This window comes from Ochotona curzoniae, unplaced genomic scaffold (assembly GCF_017591425.1).
Source record: "Ochotona curzoniae isolate NIBS_2020 unplaced genomic scaffold, NIBS_Ocur_1.0 patch437, whole genome shotgun sequence".
Classification (NCBI taxonomy): Eukaryota; Metazoa; Chordata; class Mammalia; order Lagomorpha; family Ochotonidae; genus Ochotona; species Ochotona curzoniae.
The window spans coordinates 461,681-487,202 of NW_024467014.1; the positions used below are offsets into that span (position 1 = coordinate 461,681).

Below are 25,522 nucleotides of genomic sequence, written 5' to 3' on the forward strand. Positions count from 1 at the left end.
GGACCCACTTGCCAGCCAGGCAGGAGACCTGGATGCAGTTCCAGGCCCCTGGCTTCAGCTTGCATCATCCTGGCTGTTGTAGGCTTTTGTAGAGTTATCTGGTAGACCGAAGATCTCGCTCTCGCTCTCAATCTCCCATTCAAATAGATGGAAATAAGTATATAAATGCAAACAATGGAAGGATCAGTGTGAGAACATATACACTTCAGGTCCCTAAGGGTTGACAAGCAAAGCTCCCACAGCCCAGGGTCCCTTCTTGGAGAGCTATTCTCTCCACCCCTGCCTGACCTCATGGTGATGTCATCCTGGTGACTAAATAAACCTCCTGAGTGGCCCTGTCCTTCCCGGCACTCCCTCTGCACCGCCACCCCCCCCATACACACACAGGTGACTCCAGACCTGGGCTCTTACCTGACCGATCTGCCATGCCCTCGCACCTCCTCCAGCAGGTGTCAGAGCAACACAACTGCATACCCAGGGCCTGGTCCTGTCTCTCCCTGGTCCCTCTTAGCCACCCCACCTCCTCCCAGTCCCCGGGGGGGGAGGGGCATGAAGTCATACAGGCTCCAGGCTCCTTTTTACCTCCCGCACTGAAGCGTGGTACCCCATCTTCCGCACCTGCTTGTTGTCTCAACTTCACGTCCAAGGCTGGGGAGGAGCAGACGGGACAGCGGGAGCCCAGTTGCTAGCACACAGCACATGAGCGTCCTGGTCCCTGTGGGCCACGCAGTTGGCACAGCACGGACACTGCTGAGGCTTTAAGGCAGGGTGGCTTTGTCCGTACTCCGGTAGCTAGGTCTTCTCCATGTGGCCTTTAACAGGGACACTGGTGGCCCATCACTGTGGCCTGTCTGCAGGGGAACCAGGAGTTGTCACAGGCCCAGCACGTGGCTCCATCAGCTCAGGGCTGAGCACAGGGCGGCCGTTTGGCACAGCTGTGAGCATGCCTCTGATGCCAGTGTCTTGCAAATGCCCACCCCAGGAGACAACAGGCGATGGCTTAAGTCCTTGGGTCCCTGCCACCCATGTGGGAGACTCAGAGGACATGTCCAGGCTCCTGGCTTCTGGCTTTCTCTGGACCCAGTCCTGGCTGTTATGGACATTTGGGGAGTGAACTGCCAGTGGAAGATCTCTCTTTCTTTCTCTCTCTGCCTTTCAGATAAAAATGAAATGAGGGAGAAACAGATGTAGATCAAATGAGTGATAGGCGACCTGGCCCTTCAGTGCCTTCCCAGAATGAAGCTCTTGCAAGACAGCTATGACACCTCAGCTAGGTCTGTGTCTCCCTGGGGGCGGCCAAAACAGCTGGCACATGGACCCCCATGTGCTGGGACCTCCCTGGAGGACTGCTCAACTCAAATTTTACTGTCATGGTGTCACCAGCACCTGGGTCCTGCTGATAGGTTCCTGCCACAGGAGTTTTAAGTATTGAAAGCCAATACCTAGGACTCTCTATACAATTCAAGTCCAAGGCTAAGATTTCCCAGCAGTTCATCTGAAAGCGTTGCACTGGAAACCAGGGTATCTGTAACCTAGCAAGAGATATGAGCGCCGCCTAGTGGCCGTGGAGTCCCTTAGCACATTCTTTATTGTGGCTGTGCCTTCTCCATCACTTTTCTATCACCCGCAGCCTCTCATTCATCGCCACAGTTTCCTGTGCCTTCTAAAATCATTATCTTTCCACCTGGTGTTTTATTCGTAGTCAGCTTTCACTTCCGTCTCAGGCTGAGGAGTCACCGGGTCAGGATGAGGCATCTCTAAAGCTCAGGCGTGTTTTGTGTGCTCTTTGAAAGGGAGACAGTTGAGCTCCTGGGGGAGGCCCTCCTTGCACCCCCACCCTGGCTGAGCCAGTAATGCAACAGCTCACAAGGTCAGAGCCCAGCTGCTGAGCCCTGTATGCCTTCCAATCCCAGGAGCCCTGGGCTCTGGGAATTGATGCTGATCACTTCCAGGAAGGAAGAGAAGGCAGCCAAACCCTACACGTTCCTGGCACACACAGGCGTCTTTAAAGTGATGAAAAAGATGACCCCTGCAAATGGAAGCACACACCAGTGAGATCTTAGCCTGGCTGCCAATCCTGCACATTGACGGGCGGAGGTGCAGGAGAGACCACTCTGAAATACACCCACTCAGCTTAGCTGTGAGGTCAGCTTAGCTGTAGGGCCCTTGTATAAAGCACGCCTCATCTATGAAAGAGGGAGAGCAAAAATAGTGCTCACCATACAAAATGTCCAGGGGACCAAAAGACGCAGTGCTTATCCTGGGTACCTGGCACTTGGTAGGAGCCATCAGCATGGTCGGCCATCAGCCCCTCCCCCAGGAGCGCCCACCTGGCCTCCCAGTGGCCTATGCAGGTGATCAGAGGCTCTAGATGATGTCCTCTTGAATGCCCTGAGGCTTTGCCTTTCTTTCTGAACTTCAGAGTGTAATCTTGGCTGGTGCCAGGGAAAGGTGTTGTGGTGTAGTTAGTTAAGCTGCCACCTGGGATGCTCACATCACAAATCAGTGTGCAGGTTCAAGTCCCAGCTGCTCTGCTTCCCTTCCAGCTTTCTGCTCATGCACCTGGAAGAGCAGCAGAGGGTGGCCCAAGTGCTCAGACCCCTGCCACCCAGGTGGGAGACTGGGATGGGATTCTGTGGCTTCTGGCTTCAGCCTGGCCAATCCCCACCATTGTGGTCAGTTGGGGGGAGTGAACCAGCAGATGGAAAATCTGTTCCTCTCTCTCTAAAGAAAATATTCAAGTCCTACACAGGAGTGTCTGAGTTTAGAAAGAGGCGGAGGGAGGTTTTCCTTTTTCTCTCTGAAGTTGAAACAGGGGTTCTTGGGCCCCAAGGTGAATGTGCTGCCCTGGGTGCCAGGGACACAAATCCCGGAGGGGAGGCTTCCCTGGGGACTCCTTCAGCCACTAACTTCCTGGCTGACCTCGCATGCAGTTCAGTTGGGCATGGCTGGCCACGGAGATGCCTCTTGTTCCCTGTAAGGCCTGTTAATTTTCTGACCTTTCAGTCTTCAAGTGGCTCTGTCATCTTAGACTTTTTTTTCCCCAAGGATTTATTTTATTGGAAAGGTAGATTTACAGAAAAAAGGAGAGACAAAGATCTTCCAGCTGCTGGTTCACTCCCCCCAGGTGGCCACAACAGCTGGAGCTGAGCTGATTCAAAGCCAGGAGTTTCTTCCGGGTTTCCCATGTGAATGCAGGGGGTCTATGCACTTGGGTCTTCTTCTGCTACTTTCCCAGGTGAATTAACAGGGAGCTGGGTGGGAAGTGGAGCTACTGGGACTGAAACTGGTGCTTGTGTGAGAGAATGGTGCTGCAGGCTAAAAAGGCCTAGCCTACTAGCCAGCCCTCAATTTCACCTCTGCAAAGAAATCCATTGAGGACTTGGTAGGGACAAAACCTCAAAGAACCAGATGCTGGGTCCAGCTGGCTTCCCGCCGTGCTGGACGGTCAGTGTGCCCTGGTATTCCTGCCGGCAGTCCTGGCAGCTGGACCACATGTCAGCCCATTTTGGGGGATGAGAAAGTAGAAATTCAGAGAGAGAGGAACGTAGTGGAAGCAGGATTCAACTCGAAGTCTGAGTGTAGTGCCTCCATGCCCTACCTTCACCACCACCGCTGCCGCATACCCCACGCATGGCAGCCGACGGTGGTCCCAGAGGACAGCATTGCCCAGTGGTGTTTTGGCTGCCTTAATTTAGGTTCACTCTGCAGTGTTTTTGCATTGCCACCTGATGATGCAGTTTTCTGAACACACTTCCTGTGTGTCACGTGACTGGTTTCTGCATAAAACACCAGAGTTGGTGTTGGGGCTCAGCAAGTTGTGCTGGCATCCCACATGGGCACTTATTCAAATCCTAGCAGCCTCTGCACCCACGTGGGAGACTCGGAGGAAGCTCCTGGTTACTGACTTCAGCCTGGACCAGCCTCCCAGTTGTAGCTACTTGGGGAATGAATCAGTGATTGGAAGGTCTATCTGTTTCTCTGTTTTTTCCTTCTTTCTCTGTAACTCTGCTTTTATAATAGGTAAGTAAATCCTTTTTAAAAAATTAAAACATGGTGCTGGTGCTGTGCTGCAACAGGGTAAGTGTCTGCCGCCTGCAGCTGCAGCATCCCATGTGAGAGCCGATGCCGGTTCCCTGCTGCTCCACTTCTGATCCAACTCTTGGAGGATATAGTCTCGGATTTGTAGGGCTGGGCTGCAGAACCACAGTCTCCCAGTAGGTGTCAGTCTCTACCAAAACACACAGATTGACCTGTGCTGCTACGGTAAGGCACTTGAGGAAGCCTCCAGCACTTCCTCTCTTATTCTACCCAATTTATTCAAAAAAGGCATACCTACCCTGAGTTGGGTGACCCCACACCTCCTGGCAATCACACTCACTCCAAACAACAAGCAGCAGCAGAACTAGCAGGGTTCCTGCTTCACAGCCACATTGGCACCCACACCTTCCGAGACTGCTAAAGACAAAGAGGGTCCCAGTGTTAGGATGACCCTGTGTCCTATCAGCCCAGCAGGCCCTGGAACCAGGACTGGGCACTTCATACTGTGACCTCTCCCTGCAAGTGCAGAGGGCAGCACCCAGCTCGGCAGCAGCTGGCCTGCCAGGCCACCTGTTCCCCTGCCAGGACTTTTAAGTACTGGACAGTGATGCTCCACCTGCAGGGCTGCCCCAGTGCATCATGGGAAATTCTTTTGGGCTGGAACATCCCTGTCGTGAGCCGTGCTCCAGGCTTGCACTATATATATATTTTTTAAACAATAGAGATGGGTTTATGATTCTGAGGAGGCACCTGCCAGGAAGACCGCATGTGGCCCTGTAGAGAATGGCCCTTCCAGAATTTTCTCTGGAAGGCAGACTCCCAGTGTGATGAAGGATGCCCGAATGCGAGCAGGGAGCCCTATAGCTGAGCTGGGAGCAGACAGCTTTGGAAACAGGCAGCCCAGCTCCCTCGCTGGTCACTTGGGGGAAGAGCTGGCAGGCGGGTTCTCACTAGGTGTATTGCGGTTGTGGCCGGGAGGGGGATTTGGAGGAGGGAGGAGGCTCCCTGGGGGATACCTGCTCCTGCCGCCTCCCATTTGCCCATCTGTTTGGAGACCCCTGACTCATTTGGGCGGCCCCTAGGGGATTAGCCGCAGGAGGCAAACAACTGGCTCTGAATTCCTCCTTTGTCCGGAGAAGTCAAGTGGGGAGGGGCCCGGGCGGACCCCCTGCCCCCGCTGGAATGTCTGCAGCCGCGCCCCCGCCCCGCCCCCTTCCCTCCCACCCGCCGTCTGCCCGAGGGTCTTGCATCTCGCCCCTCCCCGAAACACACACACACCCACCCACCCGGGTTCTGCTACCCCAGCTGCAGCCCGAGGTGGGGGTGGAAAGGGGGGACCTTTGTTATTCAAATCACGCCTGAGCCACTGGGCGCCCGGGGCTGCAGGCTCCAGCTCTTGGGAACGCGCGCCCCTCGGTGGCCCCCCACCGCTCTCGGGGTTTCCCGGGCCACGGGGGACCGGGCGCGCTCCCGGGCCGTCGCTGCCACGGGGCCGCGCCTCCCCCTTCCCCGGCGCGCGCTGCGGCTCTGCGCCCGGCCCCCTCCCCCTGACTCCCCTCCCCCTTCCCCTCCCCGGGTCCAGCTTCGGTGCAGCCGCCACCGCCGTCTTCCCGGTTTGGTACGCGTGGGGAGTCCCCACCCCCGCCGGCACCCTCCCCGCCACATGGACCCCTCGGGGCGGAACTAGCCGGGGGTGGGGGGCCAGCGCCGCCGGGGGCAGCTGAGTCCCTGGGGTGGAGCGGCCGCAGCTGCGGTCATGGATGCAAGCAAGATGGTGAGTGAGCGCCGGGGCTCAGCCCGGCCTCCCCGTGCCCTCCCTCTGGGCGCCTTCCATTGAAAGTTTCTGGGTTGTTGATCCTGCCTGTTGGCCCCAACTCCGGGTGAGCCGGAGGAGGGGAACCGGGCCAGGAGTCTGGAGGCGGCTGCCCGGGCCCGATTGGGGGTTCCTGGCTTCCCGCCGTGCTGCCGCCCGGGGCTGTCCCGGAGATCTCGCCCGAGGAGAACCCCACCCCCCCCGGGGGGACAGGGACCGTGCGTGGGGTTCGCAGCCCAAACTGGGGAATCCGCCGTGGGGGCGTGGAAGAGAACCGGGCCCGGCCCCCTCCGGAGCTCCCCAACCCGCTGCTGGGTTCCCGAGATCCGCGGGGAAAGCTGGAGGGCCGGTCAGTGGGCTGGGAGGCACAGGTGGGTACGGAGGGCGGGTGCGCGGTCCCGGGTTGGACCCCAGATGTGCAAGGGGGCTGCTTCAGATTGGTCACAGGGAGACCCCGGCCTGGGTGGGCTAGGGAGCCATGTGGCCTTTCGCGGTTCCTCTAGAGGTGGGGCTGGGGTCTGCAGCCTCCCTCCCCCCAAGTGGCAGGAGCTGAAGGAATCGCTGTGGAGAGGAGCAGCCGGGGCAGGTGGCAGGACGTGAGTTGGAGGCTTCTGAAGGGGGTGTCCCCAGGGAGCCGTGGGAGGCCTGGAAACCGCAGGTTCTCCCAGGGCTCTCCCCGGCTCCACTCTGTAGTGGAAATTGAGGGGTGACCACGGGCCCCCCAGGGTTGCCCTGGAATGTAGCCAACAGGCCCACTCATGGCCAGCTCTACCCCACTTCCACTCCCTCCCCAGAACGGGGGGGAGGGGAGGTGCCAAAGATGAAGCACCAGGTCAGCGAGTTTCTCCAGGCAGTACCAGTGTGTAGGTCCTTGGCTGGGGGCCTGGGTGGGGTGGGGGGGAGTCAGTCTCATGCTGCCCCTGGGGTGGGCGCCCCTCTCATCAGGCCATCCAGGCCTTGCCAGGCCCTGTGTGTGCTGTGGAAGCTTGGATCTCTTTGGACATCTATCAGACCCCCCTCTCCCTGGAGGAAGAGAAGGGGTGTCTTCCTATAGCTGTGGGAGTGTAAAAGTGAAAACCCAAGCAGCGTGTGTGTGTGTGTGTTTGTGTGTGTGTGTGTGTGTGCTGGCTGTTTCCTAGAGGTGTCTGAGCAGGACCAGGCTGTTGCCTCTCTGGGCTGTGCTTGGGGGGCTTGAAAAGGGATGGCTGCCACACCTGCTCACCCTCCTGGCCCTGCACTGTCAGGTGTGCCTTCCAAAGCCTGCCCTGAAAAGGACACTTGAGACACTCCCACCCACCTCTCTCCAGCCCTCGGCGATTCAGCAGCCTTTATCCAACACCGTCAGGTGCACACGCGTGGGCCAGGTGAAGGAGCCAGCAATTGGACCTAAGGCTTCTGTCATCTGGCCTGATGATGCTTTTCCTCTAGAGGGCCTGGCAGGGGTGGTCTGAGAGGGGACTGCAGTGCCAGTCAAGTAGGGGCAGCAGCACAAGACCCCCAGACCCCCCAGCCATCTCTCACAGGCTGAGTCATTGCAGGAAGAATGGACACAGCCCCCTGGGGGAGGAGTAGGGCAGTTGTCTGGGACCCAGGTTTGGGATTAAGAAGTATCCAGGTTGGCAGGGGTGAGGAGTCCAGAAGGCCTTGAGCAGTAATTGGGATGTCTAGCCCAGACCACTCTTTTCCTCTATGACTTGGGATGCAAACAAAAGGGATGTTAGATCCTCCTTACCACTCCGGGCGTGGAGCCCAGCCCAGAAATGGTTGTCTGCAGCCGTCCAGAGAGAACACAGACTCTGGCCTGTTGGAGCAAGAACCTGACCCACCCCCAGGGAGTCAGCTACCACCTGCTTCCCGCTGCAGCAGGGGGCTGGAGCTGCGGACTCACCATCAGGTATCTCTCCAGCTGGGGAGATCTCACCCACAGGCTGGCCCGGCAGGTCACCCGTGTTCTAGACGGAGCTCAGCACCAGCTAGGGCTTGGCCGGAGGAGAAAGCAGTGGTGTTGAGCCGCCTCTCTGGCTACAGGAGTCTTCCGTAACCTCTGCGGCTGGGAGCCTGCCAATTCAGGGGATCCTGGCAAAGGTTGGACGCAGGACCCGAGGTGGATGGCCATGCCGTCCATGCTGGTCCCCCCTCTGACCTGATGATCTTAAAACTGGCCTGATCCTGGGTCACTGTGGTTACCCATTGCCCCCTCCCTGCTCCAATCTTGCTGCCATCGCTGTTTAATTTCTTGGTGGGCCTGAAGAGCGGGAAGGGGCAGGAGTGGCCATTTGGGTGGCTGCTCTCAGGACCATCCCTGCTCTCCTAGGTCGCCTTATCGTTCTGAATGGGAGCACAAATGGTCGGCATCAGTGGATTTGCCAGCTGGTGTCACTATGAATTTTTGATGACATCAGATATGTGCCCTAGGGACAGCCAGCTGGGTAACCCTGATGAAGTACAGATGCCTTTTAGGGGAGGGGGCAGTGATGCTCTGAACACTGTAGTTTTTTTTTTTAGAATTTTTTTTTTTTTTATTGGAAAGTCAGATACACAGAGAGGAGGAAAGACGGAGAGGAAGATCTTCTATGCATTGATTCACTCCCCAAGCGCTACAACGGCCAGAGCTTAGCTGATCTGAAGCCCAGAGCCTGGAACCTCTTCCGGGTCACCCACGCAGATGAAGGGTCCCAAGGCTTTGGGCTGTCCTTATACTGCTTTCCCAGGCCACAAGCAGGGAACTGCACAGGAAGCGGGATCACTGGGATTAGAACTGGCACCCACTTGGGATCCCGGCACATGCAAGGTGAGGACTTTAGCCGCTAGACTACCATGTCAGGCCCTGGCGAGTCTTTTAAAGATTTATTTTGTGTATTTGAGGTCTCAGTGCAGTAGCCTAGTGGCTAAAGTTCTTGCATCAGGATCTATCAGACCTCCCTCTCCCTGGAGGAGGGGGTTGTCCTCCTGTAGCTGTGGGAGTGTAAAAGTGGAAACCTAAGCAATGTGTGTGTTTGTGTCAGGATCCCATACGGGCGCCTGTTCGTATCCCGACTGCTCCACTTCCCATCCAGCTCCCTGCTTGTGGCCTGGGAAAGCAGTAGAGGACGGCCCAAAGCCTTGGGACCCTGCACCCGCATGGGAGACCTGGAAGAAGCTCCTGGCTCCTGACTTCGGATTGGCTCAGCTGCAGCTGTTGCAGCCACTTGGGGAGTGAACCAGCGGATGGAAGAGCCTTTTGTCTCTCTTTTGTAAAATGTGAATTTCCAATAAAAATAATTTTTTGTTAAAGATTTATTTATTTCTACTGCAAAGTCAGATATGCAGAGAGGAGGAGAGACAGAGAAATATCTTCCATCCAATGACTCACTCCCCAAGTGACCACAACAGCTGGTGCTGCACCAGTCCAAAGCCCAGAAGCCAGGAACCGTTCCAGATCTCCCACGCGGTGCAGGGTTCCCAAGGTTTTGAGCCATCCTCGACTGCTTTCCCAGGCCACAAGCAGGGAGCTGGATGGGAAGCAGGGTGACCAGGACTAGAACCGGTGTCCATATGGGATCCCGGCATGTTCAAGGCAAGGACTTTAGCTGCTAGGCCACAGCGCCAGGCCCAAAAATAAATTAATTTTTAAAGATTTATTTCATATATTTGAAAGTCACAGCTAGAAATGGAGAGAGAGATCTTCTATCTGCTGGCTCACTCTCCAAATGACCGTAACAGCTACAGCTGGGGCATACCCAAGGCTGGAACTAGGAGCTGCTTCTACATCTCCCATGTGACAGCAGAATCCCAAACACTTAGATTGCCTTCAGCTGGTTTCCCAGGTACATTAGCAGGGAGCTGGGCTGGAAGTGGAGCAGCTGGGACTGGAACCAGTGCACATATGGAATACTAGCATTTCAGGCAGTAGTTTTACCTGCCACACCACAGTACAGCCCCAATGCTGCCAGTTCTTACAAAAGAACACACGAGTGCTGGGTAGACGTGTATTTTTTATTTACATGTGCCTTGTGTTGGGAGTGTACAAAGCATTTTCCTTATTTTAAAAATTAGTGTTATTTGTTTGAAAGGCAGAGTTCCGTAGAAAGATAGATCCTCTATCTGCTGGTTTACTCCCCAAGCAGCCAGAAGCCGGGGACTCTTATCTGGCCTCCCTCACAGGTGGCGGGGACCTGTGTGCTGAGGCCATCCTCACTGCTCCTCCCGCATGCAGCTGGATCAGAAGGGGAGCATCTGGGAGTCCAGCCGGTACTCATATGGGACACTGGCATCATCAGGTGAGGGCTTAAGCTGCTGAGCCACAGTGCTAGCCTCTCAAAAGCGTTTTGTACCTGTTCTCTACATGATATTCTAATTTCTCCAGAAATGCTGTGGCAGAGTCTACAAAAAAAAAAGCCACATCCAGAAGAGTGAGTTTCAGGGTCCCACATCAGGGAGTCAGGATTTGAACCCAGTCCTCCTGATAACTGAAATAAACACCATGGCAACAAGATCAATAATAGTTGTGGGCAGGTATGGTGCAGCAGGTGAAGTTACCACCTGTGTTGCCAACATCCCACATCCCAGGGCTGGTCTGAGTCCCGGCTGCTCTGCTTCCCATCCGGCTCCCTGCTGAGGCTCCTGGGAAAGCAGCAGAGGATGGTGCAAGAGCTTGTTCCCAGCTCTGTCATGGGAGACCATTGTGATCGTTTGGGGAGGGAACTAGCAGATGGGAAGTCTTTCTCTGCCCTTCCCTGTCCAGCTGCCTTTCAGATAAATAAATCTTGTTTAAAAAATGATAACCAAATAAACCATGATGAGTTAAGGAGAAAAATTTGGAAGACTGGATTCTAGAATGGTCAATTTAAAAAGCTGCACTGGAGGGCTAGTACTGTGGTGTAGTGGGTTGAGTCCCAGCATCCCAGCTGCACGCTGGTTGCACTCCCGGCTGCTCCACTTCCATCCAGCTCCCTGCTGATGTGTCTAGGGGAACAGCAGAGGATGGCCCAAGTGTGCAGGCCCTGCCACCTACGTGGGAGACCTGAAAGAAACTCCTGGCTTTAGACAGGCTGTGCTCTAGCCGTTGTCGTCATTTTGGGGGAGTGAACCAGCAGCTAGAGCTGTATGAAACTCTGCCTTTCAAATAAATAAATCTTTTTTTTAAAAAAAAAAGATGAGCCAAGGTAGGTACCTTTAGCTCCCAGGTCCCCTGGAGAAGCAGTTTCAGGGAGGGGGCACTGTTGTCTGCCTAGGGTGGGGGAGTGGGGTCTGGGCGCTGTAGATCACCTACAGCCGGCTTAGAAGTATGTTCTCACATGGCCTTGTCCCCAGATGTGCAACACCTGGGTCACCCAGAAGGCTAATGGGAGAGGGAGAGAAGGTGTCACAGGTATCGGTGATGGTGGGGCCGAGGAAACCCCCACTGCTGCTGCCACCAGCCTTGTGGGTATACTTGTTGCAGGGCTGGAAGGAGGGATGGGGGGCCCAGCTGGAGGAGTGCTGTGCAGCATGGTAGAGGAACCATGCGTTGCCCACATCAGCTACTATCTGCTTAGAAAGGAGGTCCTGCCTGGGCACTCGGCTGGAGACTCAGCAGCAGCTGGCATCAGGACACAGGTACCAGGCTCGGCAAGACCAGAGCAGTATAGGTACCCCTGGGTCAAAAAATCCAGGTAGTGGGTCACAGCTGGCTCTGGAGAGAATGGAACCAATCAGAAAATGTGTGTTCTATGTATGATAGCAAACAGTGGTTCAGGCACACACAGGCACCCGAGTCGGTAAAGGATATTTGTCACTCAGTCTGTTGGCCTTCCTATAACAAAATATAGAATAATAATAATTAATTTCAAGGTGAGGATTGGCTTACTGATTTGAGAGGCAGAGCGCTGTCTTCCATTCTCTGGTTTATTCCCCAAATGTCTGCAGTAGCATGGACTGGGTCAGGCTGAAGCCAGGAGTTCTGGTCTCCCACGCGGATGCCATCCTACTTTCCCAGGTGCATCAACAGGGAGCCCAATCAGAAGTAGAGCTGCTGGGATTCTAACCGGAACTCCTCTGGGATGCTGGCATCACCAGCTCTAGCTGCACCCTCTGGGCACTTTGTGAAGGGCGGGAGTTTCTAAGAGTCCCGGATCCAAGTCTTGGTCTCTTCGAGGGCTGGGGAAGGCTCGTGCTGTGTTTTCACATGTGACTGCCTGCATCAGAGACTGCACATTGCTTCAGATGGGTGCCTATGCAGATGGGAGTCTTGGCAAGGGAAAAAGGATGTTGTCATTCGCACCCATAAGCTGTGTATGAGTTTTGAACCTATGACCTAAAGAATGTGCCTGGGGGGGCGTGTCAGAAGCAAGAGGAAGCGTGTGTTAATCCTCCTCCTGCACGAAGCCCCCCAAAGTGAGGGGGGTCAGACTTGCTCAGAGCCAGCTGTGGTGAGGGAGAAGAGCATTTTAACAGCTACTCGGGGACCCAGGAGGAGGGATGACATCCTAGATTGGCCTTGGCCTTGGGCCCAGTCCTTGCACCTGCAGGCTCTGGCTCTGCACTCAGCATTTAGGGAACCATGAGTGCCACAGCTGAGCTTTAGCTGGGCCAACAAAGGGGAAATGGCAGAGAAGTGAGCTCAAGGGACCTGGCCTTTTGTGCGCACACACAATAACACACGCTGTGGCATGCAGAACTGTGTAGAGCATCACAGGTCAGGTGACTTCCCAGTCAATCCCCCCGCATGTCAAGGTCACGTGTGGAGAAGGAAATGTGCCTTCTCTCTTAGGAGATATGAGATTTTTGTTTCTTAAGATTTATTTATTTGTATTAGAAAGGCAGATTTACAGATAGAAGAGGATATAGGGAGAAAGATCTTCCATCTGCTGGTCCACTCCCCAAGTGGCCACCACAGCCAGAGCTGAGCCTATCCAAAGCCAGGAGTCAGGAGCTTCTTCCTGGTCTCCATGCAGCATCCCAAGGCTTTGGACCATTCTCGACTGCTTTCCCAGGCCACAAGCAGGGAGCTGGTTGGGAAGTGGAGCCACCAGGATATAAACTAGGACCCATATGGGATCCCAGTGTGCAAGGTGAAGACTCTAGCCACTGCGCTACTGTGCTGGTCCCAGAGAAGCGAGTTTTGATTTGCTGTAGGACTGCTGTGGTCACTGACCAACAAGAGGAAGCTAAGTTTCAATCAGATCTCTGTTGGAACATCTGCAGTCTGCGCAGGCCCCTGGGTGGGTGTGGTTACATATTAGGGCATGTTCAGGACCTAGGGCTGCTGAGTCATCCTGTGCCCAAAGGTTTATGGGGGAAGAGGCCAAAGTGGGACATTTGTGAGCTGCACTGAGCACAGCCACAGGTGAGCAGGTGTCTGTCATGGACGAAACTGAGGGCCTGGAGTTACTTCTTAGAGTGGCCTTGAGAAGCAAGGATTTAACGTCCCAGTATCCCCTGTGAGGTACTGGCGATGCTGGGGAGCACATCTGGGGCTGTTTCCTCTCTCCCAACTGGGTCTCCTCTTTCTTGCCTGCCTCCATCCAAAGCCAGACAGGCACAGGGCCAGGCAGCTGGTGTCCCTAAGCCCAAGGATTCTAGGAGCCAGACATCATTCATGCTGGCCTGGAGCCCCGAATGGCCCCCTCCCCGCCAGGTCTCCTGCAGCATCCCCGGGGCACTAATGCGCCTTTGATTGGGAAAGGATTTCACAAAGTGGAAAGCTTGTCTTCGTCCTATGGCTACTGCAGCAGCTGGAGACTCTGGGAGGACGGAGGGTGCAGTGCTGGCACCTACTCAGCTTCCGGTGAGAGCCTCGCGCTGTGAGGTGACATGGACAAAAGGGACAGCACACAAGAGGCAGTGACGCTTTGCAGCAGCCTGCCCTTTTTTTTTTCTTTAAGATTTGTTTATGTTTTTATCGGAAAAGCAGGTCATATTTGTGAAGAGGTAGAGATACAGGAGTGATATGCATCTATTGGTTCACCCCCTTAAATAGCTGCCATGGCTGGAGCTGGGCCAGCAAGAAGTCGGGAGCCAGGAGCTTCTTCCGAATCTCCCATGTGGGTGCAGGGTTCCAGGGCTTTGGGCCGTCCTCTACTGCCTTCCCAGGCCGGAAGCAGGGAGCTGGTTGGAAAGTGAAGCAGCTGGGACATGAACTGACACCCATATGGGACTGGCACTTGCATAGTGAGGATTTAGCCTCTGAGCCAACACACTGCTGTTTACAACTCATCCAGACCCGCGAGAGTGAGGACTCCCTCCCAAAAGTGTTAACCCAGTCCTTTGAGCTCAGCATTAACCCACCTGGCCAAGCCCTGAGAACCTCAACACCTTGTTAACAGCATCATTTTCTTGGGGCCTGCACTGAGAATGAGGTGAGATACTATCTGAGGGTCAGCATCCATATGAGCATGCATCCTGACTGCTCCAGTTCCCATCCAGCTCCCTGTAATGCCCCTGGGAAAGCAGCGGAGGATGGCCCAAGCATTTGGGTCCTTGCCACACGGAAGGGAGACCTGTATAGAATTCCAGGCTTCTTCACTTTGGACTGGACCAATCACAGTTCATTGCAGCCATTTGGGAAGTGAACCAGTGTATGCAAGATCTCTCTTCCCTGTGCCATTAAAAAAATATATTATTTATTTGAAAAGCAGAGTTGCGGAAAATGGGAGAGAGAGAATCTTCCATCTGCTGATGTACTCCCCACATGGCCACAATGGCCAGGGTTGGACCAGGCTGAAACCAGGAACCAGAAACTCCATCCAAGTCTCCCATGTGGGTTGCAGGGGACCCATCCTCTGCTGCTTTCCAACTCATTAGCAGGGAGCTGGATCGAAAGTGGAACAGCAGCCAGGACTTGAATGGCGCTCAAAAGGAATGCCAGCATCACAGTCAGTGGCTTCACTCACAGTGCCATAGCGCTGGCTGCCTAAATCCTGACACATCCTCTCAAAAGCGCTTCTGGGAAGAGCTGTGCTTGAAGAGGGGGAGCAGCAATTCCTGTGACAGGTGTATCTGGTACCCAGTAGGTGCTGACTGAATGAGTGATTACAGTGCAGAAGGAGAAGGCACCCCAGCCGGGAGGGTGATGCCAGGTGCCAGTTGGAATGGACAGCTCCTATTGAGTAGGTTTGTTAAGGAGCAAGGCCAGAAGAGGAGGGGGAAGAGGAGACACAGGTGTAAGGGCTGTGTTAAAAATATCCAGTGTGTCTCTGAAGGGACCACAAGCAACTTCTAGCATGTCGACACCGCCTCCTGGTCCTGATGCTTGGAGGTGGGCTGCCCTGGGATAAGCGTGGGAGCTGCATCTGTGGGTTGTTTTTTTTTTTTTTTTTGCAATGAACGCTTCATTCACTTGCTATCCTGAGCTGTCTGTGGAGCAGTCAGTTCAGCCTTGTGTTCTGGAATCTTAAAATAGCTTCCTCTTGCTGGAATCTTCCGGGCTGGAAAGCACTGCCTCCCTCTCCCTGTCGCCACTGGCAACTACTCAGGCCCCAGCCCTGGGCAAGAACACTCCCAATGGGTACTCCTGGGGTCCTTTCTGGCCACTGTCCAGATGTGTGAAATTGTGTCCATGTTAGCAGACAACTGGGGCCACAGGGATCCTCTGCCAGGCTCAGAGTAGGTAAAAGAGAAAAGGTTGGGACTGGCACAGTGGTGTAATAGGTTAATACTCGGCATGTGACACTGGAATTCCATATGGGTGTTGGTTCAAGTCCTAGATGCTCCATTTTCCATCCAACTCCCTCATTATAGCCTGGGAAAGCAACAGACAATGGCCCAGGGCCTTCAGAATGTGCACCCATATGGGAAAAAAGCTCCTGACCCCTGGTTTTGGATTGGCCCAGCTTGAGCCATTGTGGCCATTTGGGGGAGCGAACCAGTGGATGGAAAACCTCTCTCTGTTTCCTTCTCTGTTTGTAAAAGTCTGCCTTTCAAATAAATAAATCTTAAAAAGAAAGAAAGGAATTATACCTGCAAGGATACAGTGGAGATAAATGGCCATGCTGAGAGTGAGTTTATTGAAAAAAACAGAGTGGCCCAGAGTTTCCATCCACTGGTTCATTCTCCAAATGACTGCAACAGCCAGAGCTGGACCTGGCCAAAGTCAAGAGCCTGGCACTCCACCCAGGTCTCCCATGTGGATGACAGGGACTTGGACCACCTTCCACTGCTTTCCCAGACACAGGAGCAGAGTAGTGGTGCTCCTTTGGGGTGCTGACTCAGTACTCAGAGTGCCCAATCTGGCTCTCATGGCCCCTTCCCCCTGCAGCTTCCTTCTGCCCTGGAACGGCACCACACCCCAGGAAGAACAGCCAGAATTGGGATGGGGGAACAGCATGAGCCGCCAGAGGCAGGCCCTGGGCTTCCTCTGTGTCCTTTCCCTTCTGAGAAAGACTGCTGTGAGTGCCTGGACCTCCTGAGAGGTTGCCACTCATGGGGCTGGGGCTTCGCTGCTGTGAGCACATTTAATATCGTGGGAATCTGCCATGGGAAAATGGGTTAAACTCCTGCTGTTTGTCCAAGGGTCTGAAAAGCTGTAAGGAAAATAAAGGTCGCAGTTGCTGACAGTTTGGGGTAGATCCTTCTAGACTCTTCTCTGCATGTACATGCGGGAGGTCGAACTCTGAGAGAGTGCTGTTGATGTAGGTCAGAAGCAGCCAGACTTTCATCGGATTGAGCCAAGCTTGTACACATACATAAGTACGCACCTCCTGAAACGAAACAGGATCAGGGCATCATAGAGTTTTTTGGATTTGGAGCTCTCTTTATGTTGTAGATCTGACCACAGTCTTAGCAAAGAGTACATGGGCACAGATGTGGGCTTCAAAATCTGACCCCATCACCCCCTTGCCTGGGTGGGTTCTTGAGGTTCCCTGGGCTAGGGTTTGCCTTGTGTAGATGAGGACCCTCGAACCCTTCCTTCCAGGGCTGTCAGCAGGGGCAGGAGTTCCTGAGGATGGAAAACATAGGCCCTCAGTGCACATTAGCTCGCGTTGCAGATTATAACCAGTACGGGTGCATTTTCTACTTGGAGTAAGAATTTAACTGGCATGTCTAAGAGTAATGGAAGTGCGCGCTTCTTACTTGAAAGGGAGAGAGAGCGCGCAAGAACTTCCATCTGCTGCTTCACTCCCCAAATGGCTCCCATGATGAGGCCAAGGAACTCCATCTGGGTCTCCCACAAGGTTGGCAGGAGGCTACAACATTGGAACCGTCACCAGGCACATTAGCAGGGAGCCGCCTCGGACACAGAGCAGCCAGCGGTCTCAATCCGGGGCTCTGAAGTGGGACTCCGCCATTGCAGGTGACAGCTTCCCTAAAGTACCGGCCCCATGGGGACATTTTCTGCTTGGAGAATAAGATTCTGGCACCCACAGCTAAGAATCCTACCATGCCTGCTTCTTTACTCTTGAAGGACATAGGCCTCCAGGGTCGAGCTTGCAGACATAGCTTCTTACTGCTGTGTGTGTGGAGCTGCTGGTGAAGACAGAAAAAAGCCATCGCCCTTTCAACCCTGTAACCCTGTACAACCAGGCTGGCCAGGCTGTGGCCCCGTCTCCGTCGTCCCTGCTGTGATACAGCAAACCTGGGACCAGCATATTGGTTTAAATGTCTGATCGTCTACCTCCAAGCCCCGGCATCATATATGGCCGTCGGTTCATGTCCCAGCTGCTCCACTTCCCAACCAGCTCCCTGCTTGTGGCCTGTGGCCAGGGAAAGCAGTAGAGGGCAGCCCAAAACCTTGGGATGCTGCATCTGCTTGGGAGTCCTGGAGGAACCTCCAGGCTCCTGTCTTCGGATCGTCTCAGCTCTGGCCATTTGGGGAGTGAACCAACGGATGGAAGATCTTTCTGTCACTCCTTCTCTGTAAATCTGCCTAGCCCATAAATAAATAAAAAAGTCTTAAAGAACAGCAAACCTAAGCCTGTGTGATTCATAGACAAGCAAAATGTACTTCCTGTAGCTTTTGGACACCAGGAAGTCCCACATGACCGTGCCAGCAGATTGGGTGTCAGGAGGTGCCTGTTCTGTACAGGGCGCTTTCTCCCTGTGTCTTCAAGTGACAAACAGTGGAAGGGATGGGTGGGTGGCCCTAGGAGAGCCATTAGTCACCTCTGCAAAGTCCCTACTGCAGTGGGGAGGCGCATTGCTCCACGCACCTTGATTTCAGAGGATGGTCAACACCACCAGGTTCTCCCGCGCTCTAGCCTCATCCCTGTCCTGATTGTCCTAGATCCTCTCCCGCAAGAGCCTGTCACACTGCCCCTTCAGCTTAGGCTAGATGCACCCCCAGCTTCCATTCACTGAACACCTGCAGCCGCCCGCTACTCCCCCCTCCCCGCTTCCCCCTCTGTACTCCATCTTGAATCCAGGCTGGCATCTTACTCATCTCAGCATGATGGGCAAGTGTGAAAGTGACACCCACCACGCAGGTGCTCTGCCTGTGTCTGCTGGGTGAGCCAAGGGAAGGAATAGAACAGGTGACTCACCACCGGGAGGGCGGGATGTTAATGGACTGAGATGATTCTAAGAGAGGGGGTATAGTTCTTCTGGGTGAGGAGGGGGAGGGGCTCGTGTTTGGGGAAAGCATTTGCAGTGACTCAGAAACCGCAAAGTCCAGCAGCCTCCAGATCCTAGGCCCTCGACCGCCTGGTCAGCCGAGAGCCCTGCTGTGTTTCCGGAAGGGTTGGGAGCTGTGCTTTCTCAAGAGAGATCTTGCGATGTGATGGATGACTCTCCCACTTGCGAGTCTTGCCACTCTTCCTCTCTTCCCCTTCCCCACCCCCTGCCAAGGGAAGGGTTGTCCCCTTCTTCTTCCCCCCCAACACCCACCATAGGAGCCGGAAGGGAGAGTTCCGGGCAGCTGTGGGTTCTGGGGAAGTCACATCACAGCCCCCCACGAACGTGGTGCAATCACCTGCAGGATTAGCAAGGGCCCACATCCTCTCCCTGCTTACTTCTGCCAGTGTCAGAGCAGGAAGTGGCCCTTCTGGGATAATCAGAGCCTGCATCCCTCACCACTTTTTTTCCCCCCTCGTTCTGATCTGAACTCTGCAGCTCCTTGGCAGTGGCCCAAATGGATTTGGGTATTGATCCCTTTGGGCTCCGAGCCCTCTGAAAGCTAGAGGAGCCATGAGGAAGACGAGCTGGTCCAAGGGAAAGGCCTGGTGAGGGGGTGGGGAGGTCTTGGCTAGGGCCGAGGATCAGAGGCTAACTTAACCCCTGGCTTCAGGTTGCACCTGCCTGGGCCTCTCAAGGCTCACAGCATCATGGGTACCCCCTGTTCGCAGCCTGAAGACAGCTTGCCCAGCTCTCAGCAGTGAACCCACCTAGTTATTGGGATCCTGCTCCCATGCGCCAGACCCTGGCCCCAGCTACTCCCTCCGGCCACACTGTGGGCAAATCCTGTGGCCATTTGAAATAAGGAGGCAGGCCCACTGGCACAGTAGGTTAAACAGTTGCCTGAGTTAGCGTCCCCAACTCCGCTTCCAATCCTGCTCACTGCCAATGTTCCTAGGAAAGCAGTGGAGGTGACCCAAACCCTTAGGTCCCAGCCCCTCACATAGGAGACCTGGACAGAGCTGCTGACTGCAGCCTGGCCCAACTGTGCCTGTTGCAGGTGTTTGAGGAGTAAACCAGCAGACCAGAGGTCTAAACCAGAGGAGATCTCTCTCTTTCTGCCTTTCAAGTCAGTACACTTTTTTTCTTTTAAGGTTTATTTATTTGTATTGGAAAGACAGATATACAAAGAGAATGAGAGACAGGAAGATCTTCCATCCACTGGTTAACTCCCCATGTAACCACAACAGCCAGAGTTGAGCAGATCAGGAGCCAGGAGCCTCTACCAGGTCTCCCACATGGGTGCAGGGTTCCAAGGCTTTGGGCCATCCTCAGCTGCTTTCCTAGGCCACAGGCAGGAAGCTGGATGGGAAGTAGAACAGCCAGAATTATAACTGGCACCCATATGGGATCCTGGTGCATGCATGGCAAGGACTTTAGCCACTAGACTACCACACTGGACCCTCAAATCAATAAACTTTAAAAAAAAAATCAAGGGAAACCATAAAACTTTGACCCACTTCCTTCCAGCTACTTGGCCTCTTTGTCGGTCACACCCTTAACAACAAAGGGAATGCTGGGAGATTCTTGCTGCCCTCAACCCTCCCATGTGGCTACAGTCCTTCTAGGAAAGCCAAGAAGGACCATAACCACAGTCAGAAACCGACAGAGTAAGACCCACCATCCACTGTGAAAACCCAGGCAGGTGCCTGTCTGTTCCTGGGACCAGCTCTGCCATTGGCCATTACATGGCAAGAGAACTGTTTTTTTCTGAGCTCTCTGTAACAGATGTGCTTTGGTATAAATCACGCTTGTGTCAATGGAATCCTATTTTCAAGGTGCCAGCGGAGATTGCTATTTAAAGAAATCAGGGTGCCAGCATCTTTTGTAAGATGAATATACTCTCCTAATTTGCCCTTCATATCAATCCAGAATTTTCCAGGAAAAAAAAATCAGAAAGCTTACGTGTCCTGCAATCACTGTGCTTTTTGGAGCTCAGGGACTCTTGGTTTTCTAAGGTCTTTGACTACCCCCACTGTGTGCATGGATCTGCTGATCCAACTGCATTTCTGGGGAAAAGAGGCCATAGTGGGTGCAGAGTACAGCCTGCAGCCAGAGGCTCCAGGGGAGAAGGGGGTTGCTGAAGCTGTGCTCGGAAGTTAAGGAGCTCAGGGGCTGTGGGGTTCCTGAGCTGGGACAGTGGAGCTTTCTTTGGGGTTGATTGTAAGGGGCTGGCTCTGTGGTGAAAGAGGCCTGAGATGGGAATGTTGACTAAGGAAACTGAACAAGACATAGGGAAACGAAGTGCATTGGGAAGGAGAGGCAATGGCCTTGGCATCACTGGAGTATGGCAAGTGCCTCTCGACATCAAGTCACACGCCTACGAGTTGCCCTGCTGACTTGGCTCTATGAAACAGCTGGATTGGGTGTTTTCAACCTCCTGGGCACCAGCTACCCTTGTGTCTGAAGCTGGTGGGAGCTAGGTTACTGTAAGCGCTGACAGAGGGGAGGAAACTGACCTCACGTGGACACAGCTGGGGGGGAGCCGTCCAGAGTGACGTGGCTTTGTGTGTGCGGTGCAGGGGAGGGGGTGGGAGAGGAAGTTGGGCAAGACTGGTGGTTTGAGGGAGGACCCAAGCCAGAGTTTGCAGTGCTTGCAGACCAGCTGTGCAAGCACTGTTTCTGGAAGCACTGACAAGGGGCATTGACCAAGGGACACTCCAGCCTGGCTAAGGGGAAGGGTCAGGGTGTGTCTAAGAGCAGCCATGGTGACCGAACCTCTAAAGTGCAACCCCCTGTGAACTTGACCTTGCAACTTGGGCCATGCGGTGGTGGTGGGGACTTGGCAGGGTGAGCGGAAGTATGGCTTCCTGTGAGACAGCCCTGAGGTGGGGGTGGGGGTGGGGGCCGGCTAGGCTCTTCTTTTACCCTGAGACCTGGTATCCGAGGTCCTACCCTATGCCCCACATTCTGGAACCTTCTAGAGACCTAACGAGGACACCTGAGATTGGCACAACATCTCCTGGGGTGAGACAGCTGGCATCTGGAAGAGGAACCGCATGAAATGCCAGGCTGCCCAAGTCAACGGGAAACACGGGCAATTAGGGTGGAGCCGGAAATGCCAGCAAGAGGGTGACCTTTGCCTGGGGTTGTGGTGGGGCAGACTGGTGGTGGAAGGGGATTCTGTGACAGATGCTCAAGGCCAGGGGGACAGATGCTTTCCTTTTCCCGGCACATGGGAGTAGTGGGCAGCAGAGATGGCCTGGGACCCTTTCCGAGGTCAGTCACCCCTACACAGTGGCAGAGATGACTGGAGTGTAAGAGAGGTTAAGGAGGGGCCAGCATATTAGTTCAATTGGCTAATCCTCTGCTGGAAACACCATCATCCCGCAGGGGTGCCAGTTCTAGTCCCAGCTGCTCCACTTCCCTTCCATTTCTCTACTTGTGGCCTGGGAAAGCAGTAGAATGGTCCAAAGTCTTGGGACCCTGGAGGAGCTTCTGGCTCCTGGCTCAGCCTTTGCTATTGCAGCCATTTGGGGAGTAAACCAGAAGATGGAAGATCTTTCTCTGTCTCTCCTTTTTACAACAAGAAAGAATGGCCAGGGAACAAGAGTTGACCTAGAAGGATTTGGAACTGCCATGGCATTGGGGACTGTGGGGAGTGGGGTCCGGGGAGGTGTCCCTCCACAGGACGGAAGAGGTGACATGGGCCTGGGAATGACAGGCAGAAAGGAGACACAGTTGTCCACTTCCCGTATCAGAGAGACTGGTTTGAGTCCTGCCTCCACTTCCAATTTCAGCTTCTGGAGGCAGCAGGTGATGGCTCAAGGGATCAGGTCCCTGCCTGCCACATGGGAGGGAGACCCAGAGTGCATTCCTGGTTCCTGGCTCCAGCCTGGATCAGGCCTTATAGTTGCTGGCAGGTGGGGAGCGAGCCAGCTCATCTTTTCCTCTGCCTTTCAAATATACTGAGAAGAAGTAAAACTGGAGAAAGGGATGGGTGAGAGAGAGATAGGGCTTCTAGTGCTTTCTGGGCAGCAGGGATGGCTTCAGAGGAAGAAAGCAAGATGTTTGTGGCAAAAGCAGGACCTTGACAGTCCCATCCTGAAAGATACCACCTTCACCTGTAGCCTTGGCCTCCCTCCTCCTGTCTAGACAAGGAGGAGCTAATTGGCTGCCCAATGTGAACAGCCCTAGCCTTGGGCATCAGGCAGGAAGGTTGGTTGTCCCAGTGCAGAAGGGACTGGCCACTGTCCCCTGACCCTGCTCCCTCAAGCTCATGCCTGCTTCTCCTGCCCAGGTGACTGGAGAGGGACATCCTCGCTCTTGTAGGGCAGTGATGTCGGACACAGCAGCCTGCGCATTGTAGTTTCACATACTTAACTTGCCCAGAGCCACCAGTGGATTCCCTTTCTGCCTCTTGGGCTGCCCTTCTCGGCCCACACTCCCACCTGACTTGGCTGGAGCCCCTAACTTCCACCTGCTGCTCTGGGGTCCTCCTCCTTCCCCAGTTCCTCTTGGGGATCCCATACCGTCCCTTCGTCTCATTTCCATCAGTTTTACCTCTGATGGATCTGATTTTCATGCCCAGCCTGACCCTCTTCCCATCCTTACAGACAGCAGAAAGTAGGCTGGGCTGGGGACACTGGGAGTCCTTGAACAAAGTGACAGCAGCTGGCCTCTGGTGAGGGCTCGCTTTCAGCTTCCCACCATGGCCTTTGCTAAGATCCCAAACTCCTGGGGACCCTGGTGCCCTAACCTCCTGACCACTCCACTCCTAGTTACTGCTGCGTCAGGAACAAGGTTTCAGCTGGGACTTGGGGGACCCAGCATTCAGACCACACAGTTGTTCTCTGAAGATGAGCTGAACCATTCCTGGCTCTTCCCAGTTTCGCCGCACACCAAGTGGCAGTTTCTTGCTAAGGCAAGAAATCTTGATCTCTTTTATAAAAATATTTGTTGCCTTTAAAGATTATTTTATTTGGTTTTTTATTTATTTGTATTTGAAAGGCGGAATTAGAGAGAGAGTCAGAGAGAGATCTTCCATCTGTTGGTTCACTCCCCAAATGGCCAAAATGCCCAGTACTGGGCCATCTGAAGCCAAGAGCTTCTTCTAGCTTCTTCGAGGGTGTCAGGAACTCAAGTACCTGAGCCTGCACCTGCTACGTCCCAGCATGCCCAGGAGCAGCAGGGAGCTGGGCTCGGGAGCCAGATTTGAGCATTGAACCCAAGGACTCAGATGTGGGAGATGTGTCTGATTGGCATCTTAGCCACCAGGCCACACATGGCTCCAGGAGTTGCTGTAGGTGCATCCCAGCGTCTGCCACGACAGTCACTTAGCCTGAGGCTCCATAGCACGCTCGCCATGTTGGTATGTCTCTCTGGGACTCTGGCGCCCACCCTTCCTTCTGTCCCTGGGAGTGTGACTTGTCTGGGCACTCATAGAAGTAGAACTGTACACACACTCACGTGTGTCATGTGTGTCACGTGTGACCTCGGGATTCCTGCGCACTGCTGCACAACTCACTTGCCTGCCTTTTTGAGGCTGAATGATGTCCCACCATGAGAACACACCACCTCTCTCTGCCACGAATGCTTTGGCGGGTGCTGCCCAGTTGCACCATGTCCTCCACTTAGATTGATCCTGCAGCTCTGCTAGGGGCCATGCAAAATCTACATATTTAAACAAAAGGTTTATTTTCTTACTTGGAAAGCAGAGTCACACACACACAGAGCAGGAGAAAGATCCTTCTGTCCACTGGTTTACTTCCCAAATGCTTGCAACAGCCAGGGCTGAGCCAGGCCGAAGCCAGGAGCCAGGAACACCATCCAGGCTTCCCACAGGAGCAGCAGGGGCCCAACTGCTTAAGCTCACTGCCTTCCAAGTCATGAACAGGGAATGGGTCACAAAGAAGCATGGAGTAGACAGGGCTTGGACTGGTATTGCAATATGTGATGTGGGTGTCCCAAGTAGTGGTTTAACCTACTGCACCACAATGCTTTAATCTTCTGAACTTTCCATCTGCTGGTTCCCTCCCCAAATGGACACGATGGCCTGAGTTGGGCCAATCCAAAGTCAGGAGCCAGGAGCTTCCTCTATGTTCTCAATGCGGATGCAGGCTCCCAAGGTCTTCTGGTCCATCCTCCATTGCTTTCCCAGACAGAGAGCTGGATGGGAAGTAGAGCAGACAGGACTTGAACTAGCGCCCACATAGAATGCAGGCACACAGGCAGAGGCTTAACCTTCTATGCATTCTTAACCCCTCTTTAAGGCCTCGCCTCCCTACACCACCCAACATCACCGTGAGTCCCAGAGCGACAAGCCACATCCCAAGCCACAGCAGTATGCATGCTCTCCACAGTTCTTTCATTTCTTCCTGTCTTGCTTGTTCCTCTCCCCCTCTGCCCTGCCTGTACTCAGGATGTCCCTCCATGGCCTCCACATAGCCTCCTCCTGCCCCTGGCCCTGTTCAGCCTAGCTACCGCCACCTCCCATCTACCCCTGCCTCCCCCGACACTCTGGGTACATCCACTCCTGCTGCCCCCGCCCCGGAACCTTTTTTACCAGCCAGCCCCGGCCTTGGCAGGCCTAGGAGCTGGGCTCCCGCCAAGGGCTGTGTGCATGACCGGACTCTGCGCAGCTGGCCCCCACAGCCTGCAGTGTTCCCATTGGCCACAGCCCCCAGGAACAGGGAGGGAAGGGGAGGGAGGAGGATGCCCTTCCTGTGGCACCTGCTGATAATTGGCTCTCCGGAACCCATCATCGTCGCAGACGCCAGGGCCAGCGGGGTCAGAGAGTGCTGCTCCCTGGGGGCTTGTGGGACTGCATCTGGAGAACTACCTGTTCGTAGAGGATGTCCTCTAACCTGGGGCCCCCTCCAGAGGTGAGACCCTCAGCTGCGACCTTGTGCCCTCCCTCTGTCCTGGGTCTTCCCACCTCCCAGCCTCCACCTCAGCCTATAGATGCTCCAGGGTCAATTCAGACCCCACTCAGGTTGGGAGAAGGAGCGGAAAGTCTCCGAATGCAGCTCCTGCACCTGCTGCTCATCCCAAGGAGCTGGCCTGGGGAGAGATGCCTGATTATTGATTAGGGCTTGACCCTATACCTCCCCCTCTCTGACTTAGAATCCAGGACGGGTGAGGAGAAGGCAGGTGTCTGCC

General features: G+C 54.5%; 1 protein-coding gene across 4 annotated transcripts in view; it reads left to right on the forward strand.

Annotated features, from left to right (window-relative positions):
• The window catches only part of LOC121168015 (huntingtin-interacting protein 1), a 98,871-nt gene that overhangs the window by 42,707 nt on the left and 30,642 nt on the right, over positions 1-25,522 (forward strand). Inside the window, exon 1 of one of the 4 annotated variants that reach the window (XM_040997776.1) lies at positions 24,302-24,334. The exons of the other annotated variants lie outside the window; for them this stretch is intronic. Within the exon in view, the coding sequence (XP_040853710.1) occupies positions 24,317-24,334 (18 nt within the window). The 5' untranslated portion in view covers positions 24,302-24,316. Of the gene's footprint in view, positions 1-24,301; positions 24,335-25,522 lie in introns of those variants that run through there. 4 annotated transcript variants of the gene reach the window in all.